At 36.5% G+C, this 18,916-nt stretch overlaps 1 protein-coding gene across 14 annotated transcripts in view; it reads right to left on the bottom strand.

Annotated features, from left to right (window-relative positions):
• Window positions 1-18,916, bottom strand: part of szt2 (SZT2 subunit of KICSTOR complex) — a 119,145-nt gene that overhangs the window by 10,415 nt on the left and 89,814 nt on the right. For 6 of the 14 annotated variants that reach the window (XM_089133710.1, XM_089133711.1, XM_089133716.1 and 3 more), the window contains 7 exons: window positions 17,808-17,887; window positions 15,978-16,103; window positions 14,435-14,637; window positions 12,565-12,670; window positions 10,643-10,726; window positions 8,485-8,559; window positions 5,252-5,344 (listed from right to left, as the gene is read on the bottom strand). In XM_089133710.1, coding sequence (XP_088989836.1) covers window positions 5,252-5,344; window positions 8,485-8,559; window positions 10,643-10,726; window positions 12,565-12,670; window positions 14,435-14,637; window positions 15,978-16,103; window positions 17,808-17,887 — 767 coding nt within the window. The remainder of the gene's footprint in view (window positions 1-5,251; window positions 5,345-8,484; window positions 8,560-10,642; window positions 10,727-12,564; window positions 12,671-14,434; window positions 14,638-15,977; window positions 16,104-17,807; window positions 17,888-18,916) is intronic. The other 8 variants (XM_039656447.2, XM_039656451.2, XM_039656450.2 and 5 more) reach the window with 4 other exon arrangements.

Genomic DNA, 18,916 nt, shown 5'->3' with positions numbered 1-18,916 from the left:
TAATAATTGCGACTTTTTATCTCACAATTGCGAGATATGAAGTCAGAATTGAGAGAAATAAAGTAGCAATTGCGAGATATAAAATCGCAATTCTGAGAAATAATTTCGCAATTGCAAGATATGAAGTCAGAATTGTGAGAAATAAAGTCGCAATTGTGAGAAATAGTGGCAATTGCAAGATATAAAATCTCAATTCTGAGAAATAATTTCGCAATTGCAAGATATGAAGTCAGAATTATGAGAAATAAAGTCGAAATTGTGAGAAATAGTCGCAATTGCAAGATATAAAATCTCAATTCTGAGAAATAATGTCGCAATTGCGAGATGTGAAGTCAGAATTGTGAGGAATAAAGTCGCAATTGTGAGAAATAATGTCGCAATTTTGAGAAATAAAGTCGCAATTGTGAGAAATAAAGTCGCAATTGTGAGAAATAAAGTCGCAATTGTGAGAAATAAATTCGCAATTGTGAGAAATAAATTCGCAATTGTGAGAAATAGTCGCAATTGTGAGAAATAAAGTCGCAATTCTGAGAAATAATGTCGCAATTGTGAGAAATAAAGTCGCAATTGTGAGAAATAAAGTCGCAATTGTGAGAAATAAAGTCGCAATTCTGAGAAATAAGGTCACAATTGTGAGAAATAAAGTCGCAATTGTGAGAAATAAGGTCACAATTGTGAGAAATAAAGTAGCAATTCTGAGAAATAAAGTCGCAATTGTGAGAAATAAAGTCGCAATTGTGAGAAATAAAGTCGCAATTGTGAGAAATAAGGTCGCAATTGTGAGAATAGTTGCAATTGTGAGAAATAAAGTCGCAATTCTGAGAAATAGTCGCAATTCTGAGAAATAAAGTTGCAATTCTGAGAAATAAAGTTGCAATTGTGAGAAATAAAGTCGCAATTCTGAGAAATAAAGTTGCAATTCTGAGAAATAAAGTCGCAATTGTGAGAAATGAAGTCGCAATTGTGAGAAAAAGTCACAATTCTGAGAAATAAAGTCACAATTGTGAGAAATAATGTCGCAATTCTGAGATATAAAGTCGCAATTGTGAGAAATAAAGTCGCAATTCTGAGAAATAGTCGCAATTGTGAGAAAAAAAAGACAGAATTGAAACTTTATTTCGCAATTCTGACTTTATATCTCGCAATTCTGATTTTATATCTCGCAATTGCGACTTTATATCTCGCCATTCTAAATTTATTTCTCGCAATTGTGAGAAAAAAAACCCAGAATTGTGAGATAAAAGTCACAATTAACTTTTTTTATTTTTCATTAAGTGGCGGAAACAAGCTTCCATAAATCTATAATTACTTATGAAACAAAAAGTAATTATACATTACAGTAGTGTTGTTGTGTTTTACTTTATGCTGATAAAAAAAATCACCATATTACAGTAATAAAATGCACAAAATCTTATAAATAAATATGTTCTGAATGGCTGTGACAGTGTCATACAAAATACTCGTTCTGTTGTTCCTGGTTAAGACAGCGTAACTATCATGAAAATGAAGACCCGATGCACAAAATCTTAATGGTCCTTGATTTGCGGGTGAAATTGGAAGCAGACAAGTTCTTGAAACGCTTCACTCAAGCGCACATGAAACCTGACATTACACGTCTAAAACTCGACATAGTTGACTTGTGAAGAGCAAACCTCTTTTTAAAATCATCTGATATATCAATCAACATTATAATTGTATCCTATTTAATTAGATCTTGCATCAAAGCCGTGCTTACAAAAGCATTAGTGGCAAATGCAAATGATTTGAGCGGGAGAGGGCGAGAGTAATTACAGAACAATGGGAGCAGAGAGGGTGAGGGAGGCGACGGCGACGGCTAAACGCTATTACGCTGTCGCTTTCATCCTGACCATTACCCTGGAAACAAATGCAAATAGGTCTTATCAAATCAAAGAGTTGAGGATTAAAAAAAACCCTGTTCATTTTGCGCTGTCATGGCCGTTCCATTTGCAGAAAGCAGCGCCGCACCATTAATGCGAGAACCGCTTTTCACGTCAACATTTTGAAATCTGCCAGTGGCCCATTTGACTGAAAGTTCTGCCACAGGCTGAGGAGAGATAATATCGTTTATCCATTTTGCTCTCAGTTATCATGTGAGGGTGCTTTTTGGAAACATGGCGCATGAAAACAGCGCAGTTTGGCATGATTGCTGTGGATAGTCGGTTGTGTTTGTATAATCACACTCCAGGCCCGAGTCATGTGTTAACCAAATCCTTACAATCAGAAAAATAAGGCTGTTTTCAAGACTAGTGTAAACATTTCCCAGAGCATCGAACACTATGTTGACTTCCCAGATGCCACAAGGCAAACAGGTCAAGTTCTGTAATGTTTCGCCAACAGCTACAACAGCCAATATCTGTTCAATGGAGCCAACGTAAGCCTCTTAAAGGAGAAGTTCACTTTTTAAAAAAAAATATTTGTTGATAATTTACTCACCCCCATGTCATCCAAGATGTCCATGTCTTTCTTTCTTCAGTCGAAAAGAAATTAAGGTTTTTGATGAAAACATTCCAGGATTTTTATCCGTATAATGGACTTCAATGGGGTCCAAACGGTTCAAGGTCAAAAAGACAGTTTCAGTGCAGCTTCAAAGGGCTTTAAATGACACCAGGCGATGAATAAAAGTCTTAGCAAGCGAAATGATTGGTCATTTCAAAAATAAATAAAAAAGTTTAAGTTTTATAAGCTCAAATGCTCGCCTTGCTCTGTTCTGTGATGCGCGTTCGTGACTCTCCTGTTCGAAAATTCTTTCAGTCAATTCGTTCGTTGAATGAATCAAATGACTCGAAAAAAGATTTGTTCATTTTGATGAGTCACGAACAAAAATCCTGGAATGTTTTCATCAAAAACCTTAATTTCTTTTCGACTGAAGAAAGAAAGACGTGGACATCTCGGATGACATGGGGGTGAGTAAATTATCAGCAAAAGTTTTTTTTTTTTTTAAAGTGAACAACTCCTTTAATAAAACAGCTGAATGCCATATGGTTCATAAAGCCAATCCCCTGTTTGTTTACTCTTGAACACTTGCATTAGCTGGACAAGTGGAGTGATTTGACCGTAGAATCAGACGTTATTCCTCATTTGGAATATATTGCTTGAGCAGAATTTTGACAAGCACTTTTGGAGATTTTAGTGTCTCTCTATTCAAGCAAATAAAGCTGTGCTTCCATGGTTGGAAACATCTGCTCGAGGCGTTACGGATATGACCGCTGAGTGAACTTGCCTTAAAGGGACTTTTTGAGAGTTTGAGGTGTTCTACTATCTTACTTTCAGCATTTGCACAGTAATATATGAAGTTTTACTCATTTCTCTGGTAACCTCACCAAATCACCTTTTCCACAACACTTAATGTGGAAGTCCTAAAAGGTCCATAAAGTCAATATAAAAATGTGTACTTTTTAATGAATGTATCTCACAATTTGTCGGTGCACATTATTCCAAGTACAAAAAAAGAGCATCTTTAATCAAAATGCTATAATTGGTAACACTAATTTTAAAGGTTACACGTTACATGTACTTACTCTTGCAATAACAGTAATTGAACAATTAATTTTGAATAGTAACTTAACCTTAAAGGAGTAGTTCACTTTTAAAAAAACTTTTGCTGATAATTTCCTCACCTCCATGTCATCCAAGATGTCCATGTCTTTCTTTCTTCAGTCGAAAAGAAATTAAGGTTTTTGATGAAAACTTTCCAGGATTTTCTCCATATAATGGACTTCAATGGGGTCCAAACGGTTCAAGGTCCAAAAGACAGTTTCAGTGCAAACTGCAAACTGTTCAAAGGGCTTTAATCGATTCCAGATGATGAATAAGGGTCTTATCAAGCGAAACGATCACTCATTTAATAAATAAATAATAAAGTTTAAGTTTTATAAGCTCAATGCTCGCGTTGCTCTGTTCTGTGACGCGCATTCGTGACTCTCCTGTTTGAACTCGTTCATCAAAACGAACGAATCTTTTCCAAAGATTCACGAGACTCGAGAACGAGAGTCAACTCGTTCATTTCGTTCGCTGAATGAACCAAATTTGTTCATTTTGATGAACGAGTTCGAACAGGAGAGTCACGAACGCGCATCACAGAACAGAGCAAGGCGAGCATTTGAGCTTATAAAACGTAAACGTTGTTATTTATTTATTAAATGAGCGATCGTTTCGCTTGATAAGACCCTTATTCATCGTCTGGAATCGTTTAAAGCCCTTTGAACAGTTTGCACTGAAACTGTCTTTTGGACCTTGAACCGTTTGGTTCCCATTGAAGTCCATTATATAGAGAAAAATCCTGGAATGTTTTCATCAAAAACCTTAATTTCTTTTCGAATGAAGAAAGAAAGACATGGACATCTCGGATGACATGGGGGTGAGTAAATTATCAGCAAAAGTTTTTTTCAAAAGTGAACTACTCTTTAACCAAACCATAACCCTATATAGCTTAATTAATATTACTCAGCATTTATTTGTGATTACACTGTTACCTTAAAACAAAGTGTAACCCAATAATGAGCTGAATCTCTTCTTTTCAGCCAATATAATGTATTAATCTTCCATTTCAAACCAACTGGACTAAATTCCACTTTTTTAAAATCCAATAAATTCCCACTTTTTTTTTTTTTTAGATCCTTCACACTCAGAGAAACGCCAGATTTTGGAAGAAAAATATGTTGTGTACAGCATTTTGTTGACTTAAGGTCTGTAGTGCTAGATAGGAAACACAAGATATAATGTCAGGCACATTAAGAACAAGCGGAAGCCGCCGTGACAAAGAGGAAACGCTCCACTTGTGATTTCCTCATCTTGAAACAGCGGTGAAAGTCATGTCGATTGATAAAGAACAATCTCCGAATTACTGTTGATGGAGACATAAAGGAGACAAGCAGATCCAAATGAACATGCAACAAGAGCAGAAGAAAATCAGGGATAATCATTGAGCAAAGGAAAGAGATCATTGGCCTACGAGAAGAGTGACCCCGTGACCTCCCAGAAGATGCCACATTCATGAGCATCCGCATTTAAAAAGAGCCGAGAGACACAACCGCGAGTGCGGCTGAAGACCAACCCCAAGATGCATCGCTGAAGAACACAGACAAACACAGGGAAAGGAACCCTCTGATTTTCAATGAACGGGCAAGACTGGAAGGGGAGGAGCCAGGCACTACACGGGGGAGGAGTCTGAGGGAAGAACTGAAGCCTGATTGGTTGAAGACGAGCCCACCCCGAGGATGCAGAGACATACCGCAGAGTCAGAGACCGTGGGCGTCTCGGGGAACGGCTTGCTAGGAGGTTTGTTGAGAAGTGAGTCCTGATGGAAAGAAAGAGTGAGATGGGACTAGACACACACACACACACACCATGTGCAAAACAGTGACACACACACACACAAACACAGAAGATAACACACACAAACAGAGACAGATGAGAAACATGCCACACAGAGAGGTTAGAAGTCAATTTACACAAAAATGAACACATGCACAAGCTGACTGTCACACGCTAATGTATGAGGGTGTGTTACAGGAAGTGACACGCAGATGATCAATAATGATGAGCATGAGCTGTGTGCGGTCCTTTATAGATGATGAGCTGGTGTGACCTTTCACTTTCTCACTAATTATCCACTGCTTATCATGATCTGTGCAGTTCAATAAGGCCCTCTCATCTCATATATAACCTCGTTCGGTGCGTAAATATTTTTAATTACTTTAACACAATTTTATTTTATTTTACACGTGGAGGATAGGTACAATGATTTTTTTGGTAACACTTTACGATAAGGTTCATTAGTTAACATTAGTTAACATGTACAATATGTGAACAATACTTCTTCAGCTTTTATTAATCTTAGTTAATATTACTTCCAACATTTACTAATATGTTTTTAAAATCAAAGGTTTTATTAGTTAACATTAGATAATGGACTGTGAACTAACATGAACGCACAATGAACAGCTGTAACATTAACAAAGATTAATAAACACTGTAACTAATGCATCGTTAGTTCATGTTAGTTAATGCATTTACTAATGTTAACTAATTGTAAAGTGTTACCATTTTTTTTTTTTCCATGATCTATTCTCAAATGTTCCCAATTCCTGCAACAAATGTCATAGAAAGTAACTGATGTCCATTGCCACCTCAAATTCTGTCTGGAAGAGTATTAGTAACAGTTAAAGTATACCTTAAAATAAATATTAATAATGAATTTATAATGAAACATGCTAAGAAGATAATATTCAGTATATAAATGTAGCTATGTATGGTCATGATCAGAAAACAGTGCCATTTGTGTGTCACTGACGTACAACTGACAGAATACTGAATTAGTCACATGGGCAACACTTTCCAATCAGATTCAATTTGTTAACATTAGTAAAAGTGTCATGAACTAATAATGAACAATGCTTGGATAGCACTGACTATTACAGGTAAAGGTAAATGTTAATCTATTTATATGTATAATATTTTTATACCATAATTCTTGGTTCATGATTCCTTATGCAATAACGAATGTTAAAAAATAAAAATTATTGTTAAGTTGAGTAGTTGCTGGCAAGTTACTCACCCCCATGTCATCCAAGATGTCCATGTCTTTCTTTCTTCAGTCGAAAAGAAATTAAGGTTTTTGATGAAAACATTCCAGGATTTTTCTCCATATAATGGACTTCAATGGGAACCAAACGGTTTCAGTGCAAACTGCAAACTGTTCAAAGGGGTTTAAACGATTCCAGACGATGAATAAGGGTCTTATCAAGCGAAACGATCGCTCATTTAATAAATAAATGACAACGTTTACGTTTTATAAGCTCAAATGCTCGCCTTGCTCTGTTCTGTGATGCGCGTTCGTGACTCTCCTGTTCGAACTCTTTCATCGAAAACCTTTTCTCAATTCGTTCATTTCGTTCGTTGAATGAACCAAATGACTCGAAAAAAGATTTGTTAATTTTATATCTCGCAATTGCGACTATTTCTCACAATTCTGACTTCATATCTCGCAATTGTGAGATAAAAAGTCGCAATCATTATTATTAATTTTTTTATTCAGTGGCGGAAACAAGCTTCCGTATACATTACAGTAGTATTCTTGTGTTTAACTTTATGCTGATCAAGTTTGCACTGAAACTGTCTTTTGGACCTTGAACTGTTTGGACCCCATTGAAGTCCATTATATGGAGAAAAATCCTGGAAAACCTTAATTTCTTTTCGACTGAAGAAAGAAAGACATGGACATCTTGGATGACATGGGGGTGAGTAAATTATCAGCAAAAGTTTTTTGAAAACTACTCCATCACAAAATTTAAATCAGTTTAATGTACAGTATAAGGTACAATATTTTTATTGTACTCTTACAATAAAACATGTATAATATTTGAAAATTATTTAAATAGGAATTTTAGCCTTTTTGCAAGTCTATTATTAAAAAATTAAATATGCATAATTTGTTGTTGTTCTGACTGTCACACGTTGATCTGATTGGTTAGTTTGTGACGTCAGTCAGAGACACCAGCGATTTCAAACCGTGTTTTTGAGACTGTCTTTGGTTCACTGCCGTTTTAATGAGAAAATACTCAACAATGCTGTCGCCTTGGTTTGACTTAAAGCACATTAAAAACACCACATAGACAAACACAATGTTAAAACCTTGATTTTCACCACAGGGACACTTTAAGACTGGCTTAATAGTTTAAGAATTGAGCGGAAACAACAACAACAATATTTGTTGATCACTGGAGAGAGCATCATTAAAAGATCTATGGCAGAAACAGCCCTACTGTAGTTATTTGTGCCTGAGATAGGAAAACATAAGCTTTTTAAACGCACTTTATTGTAAAGAACAATTTTCTAGATAAAACGGCACTGTTTCCTGACCTTTAAATATGGGTTTAACAAGTCAGACGCACTGATTTTCATGGCGAATTCGACAAGAATATCCTCTCTAACGTTCTAATCTACACGAACAAAAACGAGGATTAACACAGCGGAATAATTAACAACTCAACTTGACTGTTCATTCCTTATGAAAAATAATAACACTGTTTGCCCACCGAATAGGCAGATGGGAATGTTTGCTGACGCAATCGAAAACTATGGATTCTAATTGCACAAATATAATATAAATTGATGAATTTTCCTTGTGACGTGCATTCCTGTTTGGCCTCAAAGTTGCACTTACAAACAACCAAACAAACACGCTAATGATTTAATCGCTGGATATGAGCAGCTGTGATTGGAGACACCTTATGGGCTTCTGGCGCTGGTGAAGAAATCAGAGCCTCCTGCTGAGAAACATCTGGAGACTTACAAATATTTACACTTAATTACTTCTCATTTAGAGCCAACCTGGACCCACTACACATTAAATACGGCGTCAGAGACACAGACAGATATTTGAGCTACTCTATAGACATACATTACAGGAGGGATGCACAAAAATACAATATGAACTTCATTTACATGTCATGATGCCGTTACCTGAGAATTAACCGTCTGACCCATGGGAATCCTGGAGCACTCTAATGCAAACTGCTTCACGCAGAAGTAACAGCCCTGAAACACAGTCAGAATGAGAGTGTGTGTTACTAGAGGAACAGTTCTGCATCACTACCTCTGCTTTGTTCAGCATGTTCAAGAGCGGTCCGCGCAACAGAGAAATTCTTACGGCCAAAATAAATCAAATCGGACTCCATTTACTTTCTTGATTCAACCAGGTCACCATTCACCTGTGCACATTTTTACAATGAACAAAAACTCCCATTTATCTCTTTACTATGATCACCGGTCATATAGAAACACTTTCACTCTTGATGGATAAACTCAAGTGAATGTGTTGTCAAATGCTCAATTCATCTTACTTTATTATAACTTTCTAATGTTATCATTGTGATTAATTTGATCATATGTTGTAATTATACATTTTTTGCACTTGACTATTGACACCAGACAAAAGAAGCAGCAGTAGTAGTAATAGTAGTGGTAGTAATAGCAGTATTGATAGTAATAGTAGTAATAGTAGAAGTAATAGTAGTAGTAACAGTAATAGTAGTAGTGATAGTAATAGTAGCATAGTAGTAGTAGTGATATAGTAGTAGTGATAGTAATAGTAGTATAGTAGTAGTGATGGTAATAGTAGTAGTAGTGGTGGTAGAAATAGTAGTAATGATAGCAATAGCAGTAGTAGTAGTAATAGTAGTAGTAGTGGTTGTAGTAATAGTAGTAGTGATAGTAGTAATAGTAGTAGTGGTAGTAGTAGTAATAGTAGTAATAGTAGTAGTAGTGGTGGTAGAAATAGTAGTAGTGATAGTAATAGTAGTAATAGTAGTAGTGATAGTAGTAGTGATAGCAATAGTAGTAGTAGTAATAGTAGTAATAGTAGTAGTGATAGTAATAGTAGTAGTGATAGCAATAGTAGTAATAGTAATAGTAGTAGTGATAGCAATAGTAGTAATGGTAGTAGTGATAGTAGTAGTAGTAGTAATAGTAGTAGTAGTGGTAGAAATAGTAGCAGTGATAGTAATAGTGGTAGTAATAGTAGTAGTGATAGTAATAGTAGTAGTGATAGCAATAGTAGTGATAGCAATAGTAGTAATAGCAATAGTAGTAATAGTAGTAGTAGTGGTAGAAATAGTAGCAGTGATAGTAATAGTGGTAGTAATAGTAGTAGTGATAGTAATAGTAGTAGTGATAGCAATAGTAGTAATAGCAATAGTAGTAATAGTAGTAGTGATAGTAAAAGTAATAGTAGTAGTAGTAATAGTGGTAGTACAAGAAGTAATAGTCGTAATGTTAGTAATAGTAGTAGTAGTAGTAGTAGTAGTAGTAGTAATAATAGTAGTAGTAGTGTACAACTAATAGGGTTTGGAATTAGTTGAAATTCATGACCATAATATCAAACTTAGATTTAAAGTATGAACCTTATAACTATAATTTCTTTATTATTATTCTTGCTGTTGTTATTATTATGACTATTAATAATAATCTAAATAAATGCTAATAACAATAATATTAATAATACTAATTATTATTAGTATTATTGCTGTAAGATTAATTCTTATTGTCAAATTACATGTTACAAACTTCAGCAAACAGGCAAAGCAAATGTAAATCTGCAAACAAACAAACAAACAAAACAAAAATAAAATAACTCCCGCATGAGTAATCTACTAGTGTTCACATGAACATTTCTATGAATGACTCGTGGGTAAATCAAGATTTCAATCAGAATTCATGATCCGTAATTCACACAGCACTGATTAAAAGCATTATAACGGTTAAAAAATTGCATTAATCGCTTATGTTAGCACATCAGCTATGACATATACATAAAATATATAAAATATACATTTTTTCAAATTTTATTTAAACAGATATTAGAGAGAAGGACTGAAGATCAAGTGATGACGTGCTGTTTCCTTGCTGTTGATTCTGTGTGTTCAAATATTAATAACCACAAATAGTGCGAGAGCGAGACAGAGTCCATTAAACATCTCTCTCCTCAGCGTCCGCGGAGACACTCACAGCGTTCCTGTGAAAAGCCCAGCCAGAGCGTATGCTGTCGGCTGATGTGCTAAGAGGCGATTCTGTCCCTGATCTGCACTGAAGGCCGAGACACACAGACGGATGAAGGTCTTACTTGAAACGCCAGCTCCATCAGGACGATGCCTCCCGGCAGCGCTCTCTGCAGGTGATACGACGTCGAGCTCGATGCACTGCTCTGCTGAGAGAGGCAGACGGGACACAATCAATGTGGGTGTGTGTGTGTGTGTGTGTTCATGATTTTCTATCCCGGTGGGGACTTAAACCTGAATGCACACAGACTCATGGGAACTGTGGGGACCTCATGGGTAAACACGCTTATAAATCATACAGAATGATTTTTTTTTTGGAAAATGGAAAAATGCAGAATGTTTCCTGTGATAAGTAGGTATAGGGGCAGTGTGTGTGTATGGCAAGCCGTTTTAGCTTTTATTCATTTCAAGGATATGAATTCTTCATATCAACAATTTAATTGCTGATATCTGTAATTGTATTTTCACTAGTGAAATTTCACCATAGGCTGACATTCAAAATGAATTGTTGATTTTTTACTAGTAGAAATATCATTTTTGATACCAATAATTACATTGTTTCTAGTAAAAATGTGAATTTCGGATATCAGTCATTAAATTCTCACTAGTTGAAATGTCTATTCTTGATATCAACAATTCCATTGTTACTAGTAAAAATGATCATTTTTGATACCTGGAAATGTATTTCTGATATCAATATTATTTCAGATATCTAAAATGGCTTTCTTACTAGTAACGATCACATTCATGGTGTCAGAAATAAACATTGTCACTAGTAAAAATTTAATTATTGATATCAAAAATGAACATTGTTACTAGTAGCAATTCAGTTGTGGATATCAAGAATAGACATTTCAACTAGTGACAATTTAATTACTGATATCAGAAATTCACATTTTTACTAGTAACAATGTAATTATTGATATCAAAAATAATATTTCTACTAGTAAAAAATCAATTAAAGTAAAAATTGAAAAAAATGAATTCTTGATATCAAAAATAAAAGTTTTTACTAGTAATAATTGTATTTCTGCAATGTGAAATTGGAATTTCAACTAGTAAAGAAATCAATTCTTGATATCAACAATTGGTTCTGAATGGCAACCTATGGTGACATTTCACTAGTGAAAATACAATTGTTGATATCAAGAATTCATTTCCTGGAAATGAATAAAAGCTAAAACGGCTTGCCATAGTGTGTGTGTGTGTGTGTGTGTGATGGGCAGGTTTAGAGGTCGGGTCGGGTTAGTGTAAGGGGATAGAATATACAGTTTATACAATATAAAAACCATTACGTCTATGGAGAGTCCTCACAAAGATAGTAAACCAGACGTGTGTGTGTGCGGGTTTGACTACATTGAGAGAGCCAAACATAGTGAAATATTATGATGACCACCTAGTGAGTAAATTTTACTGCTCATCACTAGTTAAAAAAGGCTTATAAATCAGTTTTTATTTAAATCTAGTGTTTTTCACATGTTTCTGTGATAGGTAGGGATTGGGTTAGGCCATAGAAAACATCATCAACCTGACACAAAATCAATGGGAGTCTATGCCATGACCTTACTATTATTTTTTAATGTTTTTGGAAGAAGTTTCTTCTGGTCACCAAGGCTGCATTTATTTAATTATAAATACAGTAAAAACTGTAATATTGTGAAATAAAATGTATTCCTGTGATGGAAGCTGAATTTTCAGCATCATTACTCCAGTCTTCAGTGTCACATGATCCTTCAGAAATCACTTTAATATGATGATTTTCTGCTCAATAAAATTTTCTTATTATTATCAATGTTGAAAACTGTTTGGCTGCTACAATTTAAACTTTTTTGGGGTAATTTTTGCCTTTATTCAGAAAGGCACCAGGACTGTGTCAATGCAAAAAGTGCCAAGTGTGTGTGTGTGTGTGTGTGTGTGTGTGTGAGTTTGAACTGACTGAAGCATGACTGAATGGTTGAATGTGGATGAGCAGATAATGGTTGTGTACCTTCGGGCTGTCTTCACTCTTCTGCTTATTATATGAGAAAGATGAGAAGGAAGATCTGCCTTCAGTGGATAAAGAACTCAACATGGCGGCTCGGGCTCGAGCGATGCTGCAGAGAGAGAGAGAGAGAGTTGACCCCGTCAGTAATGTGGCCCTCATGCTGGCGGTCAGACTGAATCACACACTCCTGCTGCTTAATACAGTGTGTCGACCATTAGCACCTCACACACTTTACAGAGAACTCTACTTATTGTTGAACATATTGTTGCCAGGTGATATTTTATACTCAAGCTTATGACAGGAACGTATAGTTCGAAACAACTGGTTTGAATTCCAGAAACATCCGTCGTTATTGGGAAGTCGTAATTACAACGACGGGTGTGTTCAAATCACTCAGGTCAGAGCAAGATGGCTCAGGGCAGTTTCACTCTCGTAATTACTAGGGATGCATGATATATCAGCCACCGATATATCATGCATGTTCATTTTTAATGTATAGTGGAGGTAAAAGCCTGGATTTCACCTTAATGAAAGCAAAACTGAGGTTATAGTATATATTTATTGCTTAAATTTTGGCCATTTGTCTCCATGTCTGAAACCATTAGTGAAGAATCTGGGTGTGGTTTTCGATAAACAGATCAATACGGTGGTCAAATCAATTTTTTTTTTTAGCTAAAGTTAAAGTTAAAGGACTTTGAAAGGGTGAATCATGCTTTTATACTTAGACAAGACTTGACCACTGTAATTCCCTGTATATGGGCATTAACCAAGCCATTGTTAATCATCTGCAAATGGTGCCGAATGCAGCCGCTAGGCTCCTCACCGGTGTGCGTAAACGAGAGCACAATACTCGTGTTCATTGGTAGCCAATCCGTTACAGAATTGATTTTAAAGTCTTAATGCTGTTTTTTAATCTTTGAATGGACTGGCTCTTGAATACATTTCTGATTTACTATCCTGGAAGGTCTCTTAGGGCATCCAACCAGAGACTGGGATAGAGAATTATTAGGGTTGTGCAAAGATTAATTGCATCCAAAATAAAAGTTTGTGTTTACATAATATATTTGTGTGCACAGTGTATAATTATTTTGTCTATATAAATACACACACATGCATGTACTGTATATATTTAAGAAAATGTGTTATTCATATATAATATATATTATGTATTTATTTATTTATATTTATACAGTATTTACGTGCAAATAATTCTTAAATATATACATGCATGCATATATAATATGCATTTATATATAAAAAATCAATACATGCATGCATATATAATATGTATTTATATATAAAAAATCTATATATACATGCATGCATATATAATATGTATTTATATATAAAAAAATCAATATATACATGCATGCATATATAATATGTATTTATATATTAAAAAATCAATATATACATGCATGCATATATAATATGTATTTATATATAAAAAAACAATATATACATGCATGCATATATAATATGTATTTATACATAAAAAATCTATATATACATGCATGCATATATAATATGTATTTATACATAAAAAAACAATATATACATGCATGCATATATAATATGTATTTATATATAAAAAATCATAACACAGCACACAGATATATTATGTAAACACAAACTTGTCTCTTTGGAAGCGATTAATCGCAATTAATCTTTGCACATCCCAAAAAATGATATAAAAGTTTGGGTTTGGATTTATCGGCTTTCAAATATAAAAATGCATCGCTTATCAGTCATAATTTTCATATCAGTGCATCCCTAAAAATTCTGACTTTGTGGTGGCATTCATATGCATTCAACTCAATCTCTATGCACCCTGACGGTCAAGGCGTGTGTGTTTGGGAGATGGGACACAGACCTGCGCGCGGGCGACTGCGGTCGGACCTGCACCAGGATGAAGCCCATGCTCTGCAGATACTGCACATACTGCTGGAGGAACGTGCTGGAGATCTCCTGCAGCCATGGCTCCTCCTTCAGGCGACTCGGAAGCATGTCTGCAGAATCCGTGCTGTAGCTGCGATCCCTCCCGGATGCCGTGGAGTCGCTGGAGCGATGGCGCTTCTGTAACCAGAGAACGAGAGAGCTGATATCACTACAGAGAGAGAGAGATCCTACTAGCCATGTAGCCTCACAAAGCCAGACTTTTGACTATCAGCATAAAGTCTGGTCGATACTGAGCCGAAAAAAACATCCGCTTCAGGCACAGATATACTCGCGTCACGGCAAAGGTATTTTCATTCTTCACATAAGGGTAAAAAGACGTTTGAAACATCTGAGAAGCAGAATACTGTGAATATGAATATGTAAATATGTGCTGCGCGCTTTCCTCTTGAAGGAGTAGTTCACTTTTGAAAAAACTTTTGCTGATAATTTACTCACCCCCATGTCATCCAAGATGTCCATGTCTTTCTTTCTTCAGTCGAAAAGAAATTAAGAAATTCCAGGATTTTTTTCCATATAATGGACTTCAATGGGAACCAAACGGTTCAAGGTCCAAGAGACAGTTTCAGTGCAAACTGCAAACTGTTCAAAGGGCTTTAAACGATTCCAGGCGATGAATAAGGGTCTTATCAAGTGAAACGATCACTCATTTAAAAAAACAAAAAACAGGAAGTTTAAGTTTTATAAGCACAAATGCTCGCCTTGCTCTGTTCTGTGATGCGCGTTCGTGACTCTCCTGTTCGAACTTGTTCATCAAAATGAACGATTTTTTTTCCGTGTCATTTGGTTCATTCAACGAACGAATTGACTCGGGGAAAGATTAGTTCATTTTGATGAACGAGTTTAAAGCCCTTTAAACAGTTTGCAGTTAGCACTGAAAGTGTCTTTTGAACCGTTTGGACCCCATTGAAGTCCATTATATGGAGAAAAATCCTGGAATGTTTTCATCAAAAACCTTAATTTCTTTTCGACTGAAGAAAGAAAGACATGGACATCTTGGATTACATGGGGGTGAGGAAATTATCAGCAAAAAACGTGGATATGTTTGCACACGATCCATGCGAATGTGCCATAGAACAAACGAAAGCTCATGTGAAACAGTAGAAGATCAATATGTCATGGTGTGATATCTTGGCTTGGTAAAGTTTGGTAGATTGTATATTTTTTGTACATTTTGAGAGTATTACCATTTGTTATTTGTTGAATTCATATTTATAAAAAAAAGACGCTGTAGAGCGTGACGTTATACATCACAACTGCTGCAGGGTGCGAAGGAAAAAGGAAATGTCTAGTATAGTGCATGTCCGTGGCTTTACATGTTGAAGAAGGCGGAGCCTCAGAGCCACACAACGCTTTGGTGGACACACGGCCTAAGTCAGGCTTCAAAATGATGGAATTGCTTTTATAAATGGGTTCAGACCCAAGCAGAGAGAGAGAGAGAGAGAGAGAGAGAGAGAGACCTTCATCTGTGGCTGTAGAACCTGTTCCTCTTGAATCTGTTTCCGGAACACGGGGTCGAAGAGCAGCGGAGTGGCACAGTAATGGACCAGTCGAGAGGACTGCTTCAGTGTGTCCAGATCCGCGACCTGTGCTCAGACAGACACAGCAAGAGGGTTACCAGGTTTAAACCTCGAATTTCTTTATTTGCATTTTGCAGCAACAGCTATTGTTTTCATAAAGGTGAAGCGCGAACAATTTCAACGATAAATACGTTCAATCTGAGTTTAATAAGCAGAGATAACTATGTGTCACTCATAGGTTGATTTATCCTAAAAAAAAAGAAAAAAAAAAGTCTCACAATGTGGATCTGTGGTGCCTTCAAAGCACCGAACTGTTAGTTTGAACGTCACGACTAGTTCAACACATTGACTCAACCAATGGTAAATTTATAAACAGGTTATTCTGTGAATATACAGTGATGTGAATAAGTTTGGACACCCATGCTAAAGTTGCCTAAAAAGAGGAATAAAAAAATCATCTTTTGGATATTGATCTTAATGCCTTAATTAGAAAAATGAGGAAAACTCCAACCTTTAAGGACACCAATTTTCTTTGTGAATGAATAATGTATCATAAATAAATAAATGTTTTTCCTTAAAATACAGGGTGCATAAGTCAGGACACCCCTATGTTAAATTCCCATAGAGTCAGGCAGATTTTTATTTTTAAAAGATCCAGGATAATATGCATCCTGATAAAGTTCCCTTGGCCTTTGGGATTAAAATATCCCCACATCATCACACACCTTCACCACACCTAGAGATTGGCATGGGGTACTTTCTATAAGATCATCTTTCAATGCAAATCAAACCAGCTATTAGGCTAACTGAAGTAAAACCATGCCAATCTCTAGGTGTGGTGGAAGGTGTGTGATGATGATGTGGGGATATTTTAATTCCAAAGGCCAAGGGAACTTTATCATGATGCATATTATCCTGGATCCATGAAATAACTGGCTTTTAAAAATAAAAATCTGCCTGACTCTATGGGAATTTAACATAGGGGTGTCCTGACTTATGCACCCTGTATTTCAAGGAAAAACATTTATTTATTTATGACACATTATTCATTCACAAAGAAAATTGGTGTCCTTAAAGGTCGGAGTTTTCCTCATTTTTCTAATTAAGGCATTAAGATCAATATCCAAAAGATGATTTTTTATTCCTCTTTTTAGGCAACTTTAGCATGGGTGTCCAAACTTATTCACACCAGTACACTAAGAATGAATATACACTGAGCCGGGAAGAGTCTCTTCTGCTCACCAAGGCTCTGTATTATTTGATCAATAATACAGTAAAAAGAGTAAAAATCTGTGTCACATGATCCTTCAGACATCATTCTAATAGGTTGATTTGATGCTCGAGAAACACTATCAGTGTTGAAAACTGATTTTGATCAATGCATCTTTGCTGAATAACAGTGTTACGTTCTCACTCTTTTGAAAGGTTGAAAGGTGACCTCACCTGCACAATAGAGTGTAAGCAGTGTAAGCTAATACTGTGATCTGGACCTCAGCAGTGTGAAACAGTCAAACGAATGGCAGAGACATCTCACACGCTACAGATTCCCTTAATGTCCCCGCCACATCTCATTAAACCCAACTGGGCCGTACACGCGCTCGTACACGGATCGGCATCTTTGCGCGTGAGGCAGAGGATCCGCACGCGCTCAAATGAATCTGAACCTGATGAGCCGCTGAGAAAATCATGTTCTGAGAGCGTGATGGAAAATACCGATCACACACATTGTGTGCAAATATTAATGTCTGCATTGAGTATGTATGAACTCACAGAGATGGGCATGTTAGATTGAGCTGACCGCTGCTGCCACGTCACAAACAAATTCTCAATCTTCATCTGTCTCTCCAACTCTGGAAAACAAAAGAAACATTTTGAAATGAATCACTAGCTCTTTCTGTGTCTGAGGTCCATTATTTTAAGTGGTGGTTGATTATGATTTCACTTTTCTAACTTTAGTTAGTGTGTAATTGTGCGTTCACACCGGACGCGAATAGCGCGTCAGGTGCGAATGATTTCAATGTTAAGTCAATGAAAAGACGGCGCGAATACGCCTCGTTCGCGCGAATGACGCGAATTGAGTGTCTGCCACGTTAATCACGTTACGCGCGAATGATTTAGTTAGTGCTATTTGTGCATTCACGCGTTTGAAGCGAATTCGAGTCTACCGCCCGCAGTTGAAAAATCTGAACTTTGCCGTGAATTCGCGCCACGTTAACCAATCAGGGTGATCCTCGCTCTGATGCGGGACAACAGGTCATCAAACTGGGCGCGGGACAGGCGGAAGTACCGCTGACAGCGGCCGTTATCCAGAACAGCTCCTGGAGCGAGCAAATGGCGAAACCCGCCAAACGGTTCACCTCCGAAGGGTCCGGTCGACACAAATATATGGCAACGATGATCCCCACGCCGTTGTTCTGCTCTCCAGAGCAAATACAGAGCAGTGACGCTCTCGATGAATGCTTGGTCGACATAAAAACAATGGCCGCCAACAGATTTCGATTCTGACGCGCGTACATTTCGCTTCAAACTTTTGTTTTTACGTGCGTCAGTTTCACACTTGACACGCGAATTAACAGAAAGTGGTCAAGCGTCAAACTAGAAGTGTCAGGCGCGAATTTGATGCGCTATTCGCGTTCGGTGTTAACGCAGCATAATGTTGCTGTTTGAGCATAAACAACATCTGCAAAGTTACAACGCTCAAAGTACAAAGTAAAGGGAGATATTTGCTTTTAAAGAAATCGTATTTTAAGGACTTCAACAAACGGCTGATAAGGGACTATACGACATTCCTCCTGGGTTAGTGACAACACTAACCCTAAAATTTACATAAACCCCGCCGCCAGGAACGTGATTTATTGATTATCATGACAGAATGTGCT

This window comes from Pimephales promelas, chromosome 8, assembly GCF_988280905.1.
Source record: "Pimephales promelas chromosome 8, fPimPro1.hap1.1, whole genome shotgun sequence".
NCBI lineage: Eukaryota > Metazoa > Chordata > Actinopteri > Cypriniformes > Leuciscidae > Pimephales > Pimephales promelas.
Note: the sequence above shows the minus strand (reverse complement) of the source record. Positions and strands in the feature narration are given on the sequence as shown.